Genomic DNA, 14,150 nt, shown 5'->3' on the forward strand with positions numbered 1-14,150 from the left:
GCCTTCCATAAATAAAGTTACACAAGTTAAAACTGATCATTCATGAAGTAATGAGGAAAGCTAGTGTGTCACGACGGAAATATGCCCCCCCCCCCCCCCCAAGCCCAGCGCAAGGCCCTTTGCTTTCAAAGTTATCATCAACAAAACATCTTGAGACATTTCTCTAAAATTCTATTTAAAATTCCATTAAACAGTATTTGTTTTGTGTGTGATATTTACAGTCAGAATTAATAGTAATGAATTAATCCTGAAACCAAATGGCAGAAATAAAACTCCATTGCGACAGCGCAAACACGTTTTTATAAAAATAGTACACATTGTACAGCATGTAGCAATAATGTTGAGATATATCCTTTAAAAAAAAATGAGTTTCATCGTTCAATTTGGCAAGAAATGGATTATACCATACTATAAATATACACAGACAAGATCCGAACACACACTGACAACCTCAACATGCAAATATATTGAAACTGTGGCCGAGATTCAATACAATACTGCGTGCTAGACAGCCGACAATGTGCCTTCTAAAGGCGTTTTACCCGAAGTTTGCGGAGATCGCATTCATGGTAAATGTTGAGCATGTTGGCCCAAGCGTAAATTACCTTTGGAAAGTCCATAGTAGTGGGCTGCTCTAACGTGCCTGGCCTCAGTCATGAATAAGTTCCCAAACACACATTCATGGACAGAGATCTGCATGAACCTTCCAAATTATATCTCCGCAAGATTAACAATATAGAAAACATTTACACCGACGGAGGAAACATGCTTACAATTTGTTTGTCCATGACTCCACACACACACACTAAGACTGATACTGTCCGAGTGACTATAACTCTTCCTTGGTGCTCTTGTTTAGTCCGTGTGGGCTTGTTGACCTCGACTCGTCCTTTAGCCACCTGTTGAAGACTGCGATGGGGTCGATGTTCCAGTGTTTGTGGAAGGAGATGGGCACCTGGTGGGCTAGGAAGTCTCTGGAGTAGTCTTCAGGTCGAGCCTGGAGGGACATAACAATTATTATACCTGCCTCCCTTACCTTGTCCACAGACGGCGTACAGGGCAAGGAAACCAATATGCCATTTTGTCATTTGAGTGAACAATTCCTTTCAACACCTTCCATTTCTGTCAGCCACAGGAGACTGCACTGGAGACTGCTGTAATTGCTACTCTTAAACAGGGTTATTAAATACACTGGTACAATCAAAGACAACCAGTCCCCCAGGGGATGAGGAGAAAGTGAGGAGGAAACTAAGGAGAGATATTGGCTATTGGTTAGTGTCTTTGTTACCTGAGCCTTGCTACAACAACCATTGTTGAACTGTGAAATTGACGTACTGTGATTTAAAAAAAAATTGGGGTAAAGAATATTAGGTCTTAGGTAACTTATTAGATACGTTTTGGGGTTGTGTATTTATTATGGATCCCCATTAGCTGCTGCCAAGGCAGCAGCTACTCTTCCTGGGGTCCAGCAAACATTTAAAACATTACAATACATTCACAACACACTGTGTGCCCTCAGGCCCCTACTCCACCACTACCACATATCTAAAGTACAAAATCCATGTGTACGTGTATGTATAGTGCGTATGTTATCGTGTGTGAGTATGCATGTGCCTATGTTTGTGTTGCTTCACAGTCCCCGCTGTTCCATAAGGTATATTTCTATCCGTTTTAACATTTTTTTACTGCTTGCATCAGTTACCTGATGTGGAATAGAGTTCCATGTAGTCATGGCTCTATGTAGTACTTGTGCGCAACTGTAGTTGGTATTAGGTAAGGGTAATGGATAAACATTTCTAAGGTAATGGCTCTCTCCCACTGTGCAGTTTTGATCATCCAAACTCCTTTGCCATGTCGTGCAGTGGATGTGCTCCACTGCACGACATAACAGCTGATACATCTTTAGGGATTTGCTACCTGAAGGGTGTTCTCACTTACCACTTGTAAAAAATTAAGTTACATTTCTTTTGATTTGAATTTGTCTTTTCAAAATAGAAGATAGCAGAAAGTGCTTATTTGTCAAATCTGCAATAATCTGTGTTCCAGTAGGCCCACGACATGGTTAATAAAATTGGGATACTTAGAAATGGTCAATTAGGGTGTAGAAAATGTTAGATAACATGCTGTGTAGAAAGATATCCCAATTGCTTCATCTTTTCTACAGTGCATGTCAGCGTTCCTATTGGCGTGGAATCTCCTTTGTAGCAGGGTTCCACACAGCACAGACACTTCTGACATGCTAGACTTTTGTTTGGGAAGATTTGGCGTTGTCAGGAAATCACAAGTGCAGTAAATCGGCTATTTTTGACCCTGCCACACTGAGCGACTCTAGAGCTGCCATTTTTCATAGACGATCATTCAATGAACAATCATGAAAATACTATGTGACACGAATCATGCCAATACAACTCCAAACTGTGGGTTCCTGGCATAAGGGTATTGGGTAAGGCCAGTGTTTTACCTGGTGGAAGAGGGAGCTATGTGTGACAGGGAGCCCCAGAGCGTTGAGACACATCCCCAGCACCATGTCATCAGGGGCGTCATTACTGTAACACTTGCAGTCACTGGCCAGGAGCCTCACCACCGCGGCCCTACTGAACACCATCCTGACAGGACACAACACACACACACACACACACACACACACACACACAAACACACATTAGCTTGTGTGCGTTGATCATTCTGGCACAGAAAATGATTGAGCACCTAGGTGGAGAATCCAATCAATGATTATTATTATTAACACACACATCAACAGCACTACTCTGACCAACACAATTAAGGGAGAACAAGGTGGATTGACAACTTAGACACATTTCAGCTATTTGTTTTTGGTTGAAAAACAACATCACATGTATACATACAGTAATGTACACACAGGTAAACAAATATGTTTTGAGCAATTATTATTTATTTATTTTTTTACACAAGTGCAACATTCATGGAGTAGGCCATTAAAGGTCTGGTGGTGCGCTCCGATGTCATAGGCCCTTGCTCGAGGAACAAAATAGAAGCAATAGAGAACAAAAGAGGAAACCCCCCCCCCACCCCCATTTGTGCCATGTCAGAGGACACGTGAACCACCTATTGAGATGTTAAGAACTAGGTAATAAAGGAGTTGAAAAGGAGACTGGAGTAGGACTTTAAAGGTTTATGTTGAATATTTCCAGTGAAGAGCAACCCTTCACATGGTAGTCTGGTAATATCACATGTACTGTACACACACACAGATCCCACAAATATGTATGAATGAATGGCCTGATTGCAACGAAGACGCGGAACCTGCAGATTACCTGCAGGTTGCCGCTGGATTTTATGACAAGCTACTAAACGGGAGATTACACGTAGCTCCGAGCCAAAATAACTATTTTTTGCAACAAAAAAGCTGCACAATGAAACTACTAGACCAGCTGATCTGACGCTGTTATTGTGTCAAACCAGCTTAATATTAGACAGCAGAAATGGCTACTTCCGCCCCAATGAAAAAACATCCCATTAAGAACAATGAAATCGAAATATGAAAAAGGTAAATGGAAGAATGTGACATATTACAACTGAAATAACATGATTAAACTGGAAATGTAACCCATGTCAATAACTTGGAGAAAGGAAAGTTATTAAAAACCTACTTTTAAATAATTAGCCTACCACATTGTAAATTAAAGTGATATTGTTGCAGCAATGACTGTGATAAAATGTTTAAATATAATTATAAAACGTAACACTTCCAAATAACACGAAATTACTCTCCCTACTACATTTTTTTCATATTCAGACATTGTTTCTTCAATAAAGTAGGCTACAATATGCCACGGTAGGCCTACTGGCCTAATTACTATTTTGTACAGTAGCCCTGTACTAAATTATAAAGGTTCACTATTGAGTCTTATCACGTTGTTCTACTAATATCTTAAATAAATAATCTCCATTATCCTCACCTATATTAGAATACAATATTGTTTGATTCGAAATACAACACAATCACGATTTTGTTTCAAATATCAAATGTGTAGCCTAAAGTTCAGGAATATTTCCTTTTCCCCTCTTGATAAGAAATGGGAATATTCGATTCAGACAAGTAAAATCATTAATGTATTACAAAATCGTCTGAAAAAAGATAAAAGCGACATTGGTCTTAAGGCTTCCCATTCGAAACATTTCGTGCATACAGTACCAGTTCAAAGTCTGGACACACCTACTCATTGCAGAGTTGTTCCTTTATTTGTACTATTTTCTACATTGTAAAATAATAGTGAAGACATCAAAACCATGAAATAACACATATGGAATCATGTAGTAACCAAAAAAAGTGTTTTTATTTGGAATTTTTCAAAATAGCCACCCTTTGTCTTCGCATTCTATCAACCAGATTCATGAGGTAGTCACCTGGAATGCATTTCAATTAACAGGTGTGCCTTGTTAAAAGTTAATTTGGGGAATTTCTTTCCTTCTTAATGCATTTGAGTCAATCAGTTGTGTTTTGACAAGGTAGGGGTGATAGACAGAAGATAGCCCGATTTGGTAAGAGACCAACTCCATATGTGACCGACCGCCTTGATCCAGTCTTATGTAGCAACATTTGAAATTGTGTATTTTACATTGGATAAAAGCAGAGACGGAGAGCTATAAAATGGTATATCGTACACTGCATTTGAGGAACAATGGGAAAGTAATTCTGCTTTGAAAGTTGATAAACCTGTAACCTCACTTTTGAGAAAATGGCCTTTGAATGTGGTGGTACCAACTGGAGTGCTCTTCTTTGTCTACGCCCATTCAGCATCGTTCACACCCTCTTACGCTTTAGCCCGACCCGTCTCTTCAAGGGTTGATCCGAGCGTTCTGTACTAACAACAGCAGTCAAGCACCCAAGTTAACTGACTAACTTGCTAGCTACTTCCAGACACAAATGAGAGAACAGCTCACTGAACATTACTCGCCCTAGCAGAGCTGGTTAGGCTGTTTTTATGTTATCCAGAGTGTTGGTGACTGCAACTGTGCTGTCAGATTGTCCGTTCGTAAACTCAGTGTTTCGCTCTCGGAGCGTTCAGAGTGCACACTGGACACTCTGGCCGATGAGTAGGGTCGATCCGAGCATTCCAGACACAAATGAGAGAACACCCCACTCTGACCCTTTTACTCACCCTAGCAGAGCTGGTTAGGCTGTTTTTATGTTATCCAGAGTGTTGGTGACTGCAACTGTGCTGTCAGATTGTCCGTTCGTAAACTCAGTGTTTCGCTCTCGGAGCGTTCAGAGTGCACACTGGACACTCTGGCCGATGAGTAGGGTCGATCCGAGCATTCCAGAAATCTGAGTAGATGGCCAGACTGTATTTACGAACACACCCGAAATGGTTTCTTGCATATTGGAGTCTTTTGTTAAGACATGTAGCTAGCTACAGTAGGTAAACAATGAACCATAATCTCAACTCATGACGTTACTACCCTGCATGAATCAGCAGCTAGCTAACCAACCATGCTCAATGTTACCTAGCTAACATTAGGCTATAACTAGCCAAGAAAATGGCTCTGAGATACGAATAATAAGATCATACACATAACGATAGCTAGCGAGCCAGCCAGCTAACATTAGCTAGCTAGCTAACGGTACACTTTAACTTGAAATGAAAAGACTTTGTCAAAATAAGAAATGTGTAATAGCTGAAAATGTAGATAGCTAAACTATCCTACCCGTGGTCTGAAATCGGTGTAGATAGCCAGAGCGAATTTACCAGCTACATCTACTAACAGCTGTCGCAGTGACATTCTATTGAAATGGATACTTGCATAGTGGAGTCTTTTGTTAAGACATGTAGCTAGCTAGCTAAACAATGAACCATAATCCCAACTCATGACGTTACTACCCTGCATGTAGCTAACCAATCAGGTTCAATGTCAGCAAGATAGGCTATAATTAGCCAAGCAAATGGCTCTGGGATACAAATAATAAGATCATACCCGTAACGTTAGCTAGCGAGCCAGCCAGCTAACGTTAGCTAGCTAGCTAACAGCACACTAACTTGAAATTAAAATTACTGTCAAAATTTGAAATGTATAATATCTGACAATGCAGCTAGATAGAGTACCTTACCCATATACATCATGGTTGAATGTTTCTCCCTGTCACGGATGCCATGGTTACCCTTAGTTTGAAGATGTAATCCGGAGACAGGTCTTTTTTCCTTAGCTATCATACTCTAATTACACTGATTTCAAAACTAGGTCCTCCAGAAAGTGGAGAGCAACACTTATACAGTTGAAGTCGGAAGTTTACATACACCTTAGCCAAATTCATTTAAACTCAGTTTTTCACAATTCCTGACATTTAATCCTAGTAAATATTCCCTGTTTTAGGTCCGTTAAAATCACCACCTTATTTTAAGAATGTGAAATGTCAGAATAACAGTAGAGAGAATGATTTATTTCAGCTTTTATTTCTTTCATCACATTCCCAGTGGGTCAGAAGTTTACATACACTCAATTAGTATTTGGTAGCATTGCCTTTAAATTGTTGAACTTGGGTCAAACATTTTGGGTACCCTTCCACAAGCTTCCCACAATAAGTTGGGTGAATTTTGGCCCATTCCTCCTGATAGAGCTGGTGTAACTAAGTCAGGTTTGTAGGCCTCCTTGCTCGCACATGCTTTTTCGGTTCTGCCCACAAATTTTCTATAGGCTTGAGGTCAGGGCTTTGTGATGGCCACTCCAATACCTTGACTTTGATGTCCTTAAGCCATTTTGCCACAACTTTGGAAGAATGCTGCTTGAGGTCATTGTCCATTTGTAAGACCCATTTGTGACCAAGCTTTAACATCCTGACTGATGTCTTGATGTTGCTTCAATATATCCACATCATTTTCCTTTCCTCATGATGTCAACCAATTTGTGACTTGCACCAGTCCCTCCTGCAATAAAGCACCCCCACAACATGATGCTACCATCCCCGTCCTTCACGGTGGGATGGTGTTCTTTGGCTTGCAAGACTCCCCCGTTTTCCTCCAAACAGAACAATGGTCGCTATGGCCAAACAGTTATATTTTGTCCTCAGACCAGAGGACATGTATCCAAAAAGTACGATATTTGTCCACATGTGCAGTTGCAAACCATAGTCTGGCTTTTTTATGGCGGTTTTGGAGCAGTGGCTTCCTTCTTGCTGAGCGGCCTTTCAGGTTATGTCGATATAGAACTCCTCCAGCATCTTCACAAGGTCCTTTACTGTTGATCTGGGATTGATCACCAAAGTACGTTCATCTCTAGGAGACAGAATGTGTCTCCTTCCTGAGCAGTATGACGGCTGCGTGGTCCCATGGTGTTTATACTTGCATACTATTGTTTGTACAGATGAACGTGGTACCTTCAGGCGTTTGTAAATTGCTCCCAAGGATGAACCAGACTTGTGGAGGTCTACAATGTATTTTTCTGAGTTCTTGGCTGATTTCTTTTGATTTTCCCATGATGTTAAGCAAAGAGGCACTGAGTTTGTTAGGTCTTCAAATACATCCACAGATATACCTCCAATTGACTCAAATTATGTCAATTAGCCTATCAGAAGATTATAAAGCCATGACATCATTTTCTGGAATTTTCCAAGCTGTTTAAAGGCACAGTCAACTTAGTGCATGTAAACGTCTGACCCACTGGAATTGTGATACAGTGAATTACAAGTGAAATAAATAGTCTCTAAACAATTGTTGGACAAATTACTTGTGTCATGCACAAAGTAGAGGTCCTAACCAACTTGCCCAAACTATAGTTTGTTAACAAGAAATTAGTGTAGTGGTTGAAAAACGAGTTTTAATGACTCCAGCCTAAGTGTATGTAAACTTCCGACTTCAACTTATATATATTTTTAAACGCGTTAGACAGGATTATCTACACATACTAACCAGCTCAAATAGACAGAAGTGTGCTATATGGCAGACCAATCTGAACTCATCGCTCGGCATGTCCAGCCCACTCATTATCTCAGCCAATCATGGCTAGCGGGAATTTTACTCCCTTTTTCTGTGGCTAAACCAACTGGTTTGTAATTTAACCATTTTATTTGTATTTACAGATGGCATACAAGTTTGTTATTGAGACACATGAAAGTTTACATGTTCCAGAAGGCATTTCTGCCCAAAAATGCATATTGATTTAAAAAAAAAGATTGCGCTCAAATGGCTCTCGTGTGAAATAGTGACCTGCGACATATGCCTAGTTTCCTGAAACAGGTCACATATTATGTCTCAAATAGCTCAAATAAGCAAAGAGAAACGACAGTCCATCAATACTTTTAGACATGAACGTCAGTCAAGAACTTTGAAAGTCTCTTCAAGTGCAGTTGCAACAACCATCCAGCGCTATGATGAAACTGGCTTTCATGAGGACCACCACAGGAAAGAAAGACCCAGAATTACCTCTGCTGCAGAGGATAAGTTCATTAGCGTTACCAGCCTCAGAAATCGGCAATTAACAGCACCTCAGATTGCACCTCAGAGTTCAAGTAACTTGAACTAAACGACACCACTAAACGACACCAAAAATGTCCAAATGAATTGCAGATTTCTTTAGTTATTGTAAGAACCGACGCTGGAGATGAGCACCAGGTACGGGGAGTTGAACATGTAATAAAGAACAGACATCAAACAGGACAGAGACAGCGGGTATGCAAAGACAAACAAACATTAATCCTGAAGCTGGGAACAGAGCTTGGGAACAGACAGATATAGCGGAGGTAATGACACAATGTCCAGGTGAGTCCAATAATCGTTGATGCGCATGACCGGGGGCAGGCAGGTGTGCGTAATGATTGTTGCAGTAGTGCGTAATGCTGGGGAGCCTGGAAGGGGGAGCGGGAGAAGGCGTGACAGTACCTCCTCTCTAGGGGTGCCACCCTGCGTCCCACCTGGGCGAGCCTGACGGGCCGGCCGAGGCACGAGTGCTGGACGAGCCGGCTGGGAGTAAAATACCGACGAACCGGCAAAGGCATGGGAGCCTGTCGATCCCGCTGAGGCGTGGGAGCCCGATGATCCAGGCTTAAGAGATCTTATATGTTATAATTATTCCAATTCTTTTCCCATTAATTTCCCCCTTAGGAATGGTTGAACGAGCCAGAGGGAACTCATTTCCGGTTTTTAGGACTACAAGCTCGCGAGCTCTATAGACAAATAATATTTATTTTATAACAGACCTACTTGTAACCTATCTTAAACTAAAGCACAAACACGGAGCACAAAATAAAAAAGACAGTTCGAACAACTTATCCAATGAAAATGCCTCAACAAAAGTAATCTAAACACTACATATTTGAAGAACTGGTTTAGATTTTGAAATATGCCTACAATAATAATAATAATGATACACAATAATAATAATAATGATAAATACAAAATTGCATCAAACCTGAATAGCGAGTTGCACACAGTCCATTAGCCCGCACCAATGTTCTTCTCACCTTTGTTCACGACAATATTACAACTTGTACCCACAGAGGACTCACTTGTCGACTACTTTTCACTGTACTTTTTCTCCTCTAACTTTAGTTTTACTTCAATGAAAAAGGCCTCCATCTGCGCAATCAAGAGTAGCCTATAGGCCAAGGCCCCTCTAACTCGCTTGCTCTCTCCTCAGCAGCAGGAGCACGTGATCTGAGACAAAAGTGAGAATTTAGGACCCGGACCCGCTCGGGTCCCTGGTCGGATCTCGGAATTTCGGGTCTGTTGGACCCATGAAGAACTCTAGTTGGAGGTACTCGAGGACCGGAGTTGGGAACCACTGCTCTAAAAGTATGGCCTCTGTCTCAATTAACATCAATTGCTGAATCCAGCAATTGTGTCAGATGTTAGCTTAGTCCCAAAAGGCACCCTATCCCTTACATAATACACTACTTTGACGAGGGCCAGCAAAAGTAGTGTACGGTGAAGGGAATAGGGTGCCATTTTGGATGCAAGTGTTGTAAGTGACTCACCCCCCTCCTCCGGTGATGTAGCTGTAGCCTCCCTGGCCCAGTCCGTAGCCGTACCTCTCCCCGAGACACACCGGTTCAGAGGGGTCGTAACAGCTCAGCAGCATCTGCAGTCTGGGCAGGCTGGGGAGGGTACACATGCATGTACAAACAAACACACACCGAATGCAAACAAGCACTGCTCTCCACATCCAGTAACTTCCGCACTAAATAAAATATAATACGTTTGCTGACTTTGCCCTCAGGAGGCAGTCCTGACACAAGTTCTTTCAACTTTTGTACTTTTCTTTTTGACAGCTTTTTCACTGCATCAGGGGTTTTGGCATAAGTGTACACACACCCATTTTGGACTGAGGAGGAACTATCACTCAGACACACCATCAGCCATTGTGTCTGTTTATCTGTCTGTCTGTATGTGTGTCTGGCTGCGTGCATGTGTGTGTGTGCGTACGTGTATGTGTGTGTGTGTGTGTGTGTGTGTACTGAGAGCCTTACCTGATGAGTGTGTCATCATCCACCACCAGAAGCCATCTCGTATTTGGCACTGCGTCGCTGACATACCTCTCCAAGATGGCAAACGTCTTCCCACAATGACCTGCGGAACAAAACACACAGAGTACCATGTCTGTAACTCAAGGATGTAAGGTTGCCCATCATTTGACAGGACATTAAAGGTCCAGATCTTAATTTGAGATCTAGAATCCTCACTCAAGAACCAGAACTAAAAATAATTGTGCACATGGATCCCGAGTTAGGATTAAGATTGACTGTAGGATATAGCTTTTTTATTTATTTATTTTTTATTTCACCTTTATTTAACCAGGTAGGCCAGTTGAGAACAAGTTCTCATTTACAACTGCAACCTGGCCAAGATAAAGCAAAGCACTGCGACAAAAACAACAACACAAAGAGTTACACAAACAAACGTACAGTCAATAACACAATAGAAAAATCTATGTACAGTGTGTGCAAATGTAGAAGAGTAGGGAGCTAAGGCCATAGAGGCCATAGAGGCTAAATAATTACAATTTAGCATTAATACTGGAGTGATAGATGTGCAGATGATGATGTGCAAGTAGAGATATTGGGTGCAAAAGAGCAAGAGGATAAGTAACAATATGGGGATGAGGTAGTCGGTTGTGCTATTTACAGATTGGCTGTGTACAGGTACAGTGATCGGTAAGCTGCTCTGACAGCTGATGCTTAAAGTTAGAGAGGGAGATAAGTCTCCAGCTTCAGTGATTTTTGCAATTCTTTCCAGTCATTGGCAGCATAGAACTGTAAGGAAAGGTGGCCAAAGGAAGTGTTGACTTTGGGGATGACCAGTGAAATATACCAACTGGAGCGCGTGCTACGGGTGGGTGTTGCTATGGTGACCAGTGAGCTGAGATAAGGTGGGGCTTTACCTAGCAAAGACTTACAGATGACCTGGAGCCAGTGGGTTTGGCGACGAATATGTAGTGAGGGCCAGCCAACGAGAGCATACAGGTCGCAGTGGTGGGTAGTATATGGGGCTTTGGTGACAAAACGGATGGCACTGTGATAGACTACATCCAGTTTGCTGAGTAGAGTGTTGGAGGCTATTTTGTAAATGACATCGCCGAAGTCAAGGATCAGTAGGATAGTCAGTTTTACGAGGGTATGTTTGGCAACATGAGTGAAGGAGGCTTTGTTGCGAAATAGGAAGCCAATTCTAAATTTAATTTTGGATTTGAAATGCGTAATGTGAGTCTGGAAGGAGAGTTTACAGTTTAACCAGACACCTAGGTATTTGTAGTTGTCCACATATTCTAAGTCAGACCCGTCCAGAGTAGTGATGCTAGTCGGACAGGAGGGTGCGGGAAGCAATTGGTTGAAGAGCATGCACTTAGTTCTACTAGCATTTAAAAGCAGTTGGAGGCCACAGAAGGAGTGTTGTATGGCGTTGAAGCTCATTTGGAGGTTTGTTAGCACCGTGTCCAAAGAAGGGCCAGATGTATACAGAACAGTGTCGTCAGCATAGAAGTGGATCAGAGAATCACCAGCAGCAAGAGTGACATCATTGATATATAGAGAGAAAAGAGTCGGCCCGAGAATTGAACCCTGTGGCACCCCAATAGAGACTGCCAGGGGTCCGGACAAAAGGCCCTCCAATTTGACACACTGAACTTTATCTGAGAAGTAGTTGGTGAACCAGGCGAGGCAGTCATTTGAAAAACCAAGGCTGTTGAGTCTGCCGATAACAATGCGGTGATTGACAGAGTCGAAAGCCTTGGCCAGGTCGTTGAAGACGGCTGCACAGTACTGTCTTTTATCGATGGCGGTTATGATATCGTTTAGGACCTTGAGCATGCCTGAGGTGCACCCATGACCAGCTCGGAAACCAGATTGCATAGTGGAGAAGGTAAGGTGGGATTCGAAATGGTCGGTGATCTGTTTGTTAACTTGGCTTTCCAAAATGTTAGAAAGCCAGGGCAGGATGGATATACAGTATATCACAAAAGTGAGTACACCCCTCACATTTTTGTAAATATTTGAGTATATCTTTTCATGTGACAACACTGAAGAAATGACACTTTGCTACAATGTAAAGTAGTGAGTGTACAGCTTGTATAACATTTGCTGTACATTTGCTGTCCCCTCAAAATAACTCAACACACAGCCATTAATGTCTAAACCGCTGGCAACAAAAGTGAGTGAAAATAAGTGAAAATGTCCAAATTGGGCCAAAGTGTCAATATTTTGTGTGGCCACCATCATTTTCCAGCACTGCCTTAACCCTCTTGGAGTTCACCAGAGCTTCACAGGTTGCCACTGGAGTCCTCTTCCACTCCTCCATGACAACATCACGGAGCTGGTGGATGTTAGAGACCTTGCACTCCTCCACCTTCCGTTTGAGGATGCCCCACAGATGCTCAATAGGGTTTAGGTCTGGAGACATGCTTGGCCAGTCCATAACCTTTACCCTTAGCTTCTTTAGCAAGGCAGTGGTCGTCTTGGAGGTGTGTTTGGGGTCGTTATCATGTTGGAATACTGCCCTGCGGCCCAGTCTCCGAAGGGAGGGGATCATGCTCTGCTTCAGTATGTCACAGTACATGTTGGCATTCATGGTTCCCTCAATGAACTGTAGCTCCCCTGTGCCGGCAGCACTCATGCAGCCCCAGACCATGACACCCCCACCACCATGCTTGACTGTAGGCAAGTCTTTGTACTCCTCACCTGTTTGCCGCCACACACGCTTGACACCATCTGAACCAAATAAGTTTATCTTGGTCTCATCAGACCACAGGACATGGTTCCAGTAATCCATGTCCTTAGTCTGCTTGTCTTCATCAAACTGTTTGCGGGCTTTCTTGTGCATCATCTTTAGAAGAGGCTTCCTTCTGGGACGACAGCCATGCAGACCAATTTGATGCAGTGTACGGCGTATGGTCTGAGCACTGACAGGCTGACCCCCCCCCTTCAACCTCTGCAGCAATGCTGGCAGCACTCATACGTCTATTTCCCAAAGACAACCTCTGGATATGACGCTGAGCACGTGCATTCAACTTCTTTGGTCGAACATGTTGAGGCCTGTTCTGAGTGGAACCTGTCCAGTTAAACCGCTGTATGGTCTTGGCCACCGTGCTGCAGCTCAGTTTCAGGGTCTTGGCAATCTTCTTATAGCCCAGGCCATTTTTATGTAGAGCAACAATTCTTTTTTTCAGATCCTCAGAGAGTTCTTTGCCATGAGGTGCCATGTTGAACTTCCAGTGACCAGTCAGTATGAGGGAGTGTGAGAGCGATGACACCAAATTTAACACACCTGCTCCCCATTCACACCTGAGACCTTGTAACACTAACAAGTCACATGACACCGGGGAGGGAAAATGGCTAATTGGGCCCAATTTGGACATTTTCACTTAGCAGTGTACTCACTTTTGTTGCCAGCGATTTAGACATTAATGGCTGTGTGTTGAGTTATTTTGAGGGGACAGCAAATTTACACTGTTATACCAGCTGTACACTCACTACTTTACATTGTAGCAAAGTGTCATTTCTTCAGTGTTGTCACATGAAAAGATATACTCAAATATTTACAAAAATGTGAGGGGTGTACTCACTTTTGTGATATACTGTAGGTCTATAACAGTTTGGGTCTAGAGTGTCTCCCCCTTTGAAGAGGGGGATGACCGCGGCAGCTTTCCAATCTTTGGGTATCTCAGATGATACGAAAGAGAGGTTG

The 14,150-nt window shown here is 42.5% G+C and overlaps 1 protein-coding gene across 1 annotated transcript in view; it reads right to left on the reverse strand.

Annotated features, from left to right (window-relative positions):
- Positions 1-281: 281 nt before the first annotated feature.
- Positions 282-14,150, reverse strand: part of LOC129821728 (beta-1,3-glucosyltransferase-like) — a 154,996-nt gene continuing 141,127 nt past the window's right edge. The window contains exons 12-15 of the mRNA XM_055879328.1: positions 10,442-10,541; positions 9,950-10,069; positions 2,462-2,606; positions 282-997 (exon numbers count right to left, since the gene is read on the reverse strand). Of these exons, the coding sequence (XP_055735303.1) occupies positions 830-997; positions 2,462-2,606; positions 9,950-10,069; positions 10,442-10,541 (533 nt within the window). The 3' untranslated portion in view covers positions 282-829. The remainder of the gene's footprint in view (positions 998-2,461; positions 2,607-9,949; positions 10,070-10,441; positions 10,542-14,150) is intronic.

The sequence above is a fragment of the Salvelinus fontinalis genome, chromosome 24, assembly GCF_029448725.1.
Source record: "Salvelinus fontinalis isolate EN_2023a chromosome 24, ASM2944872v1, whole genome shotgun sequence".
Lineage (NCBI taxonomy): Eukaryota > Metazoa > Chordata > Actinopteri > Salmoniformes > Salmonidae > Salvelinus > Salvelinus fontinalis.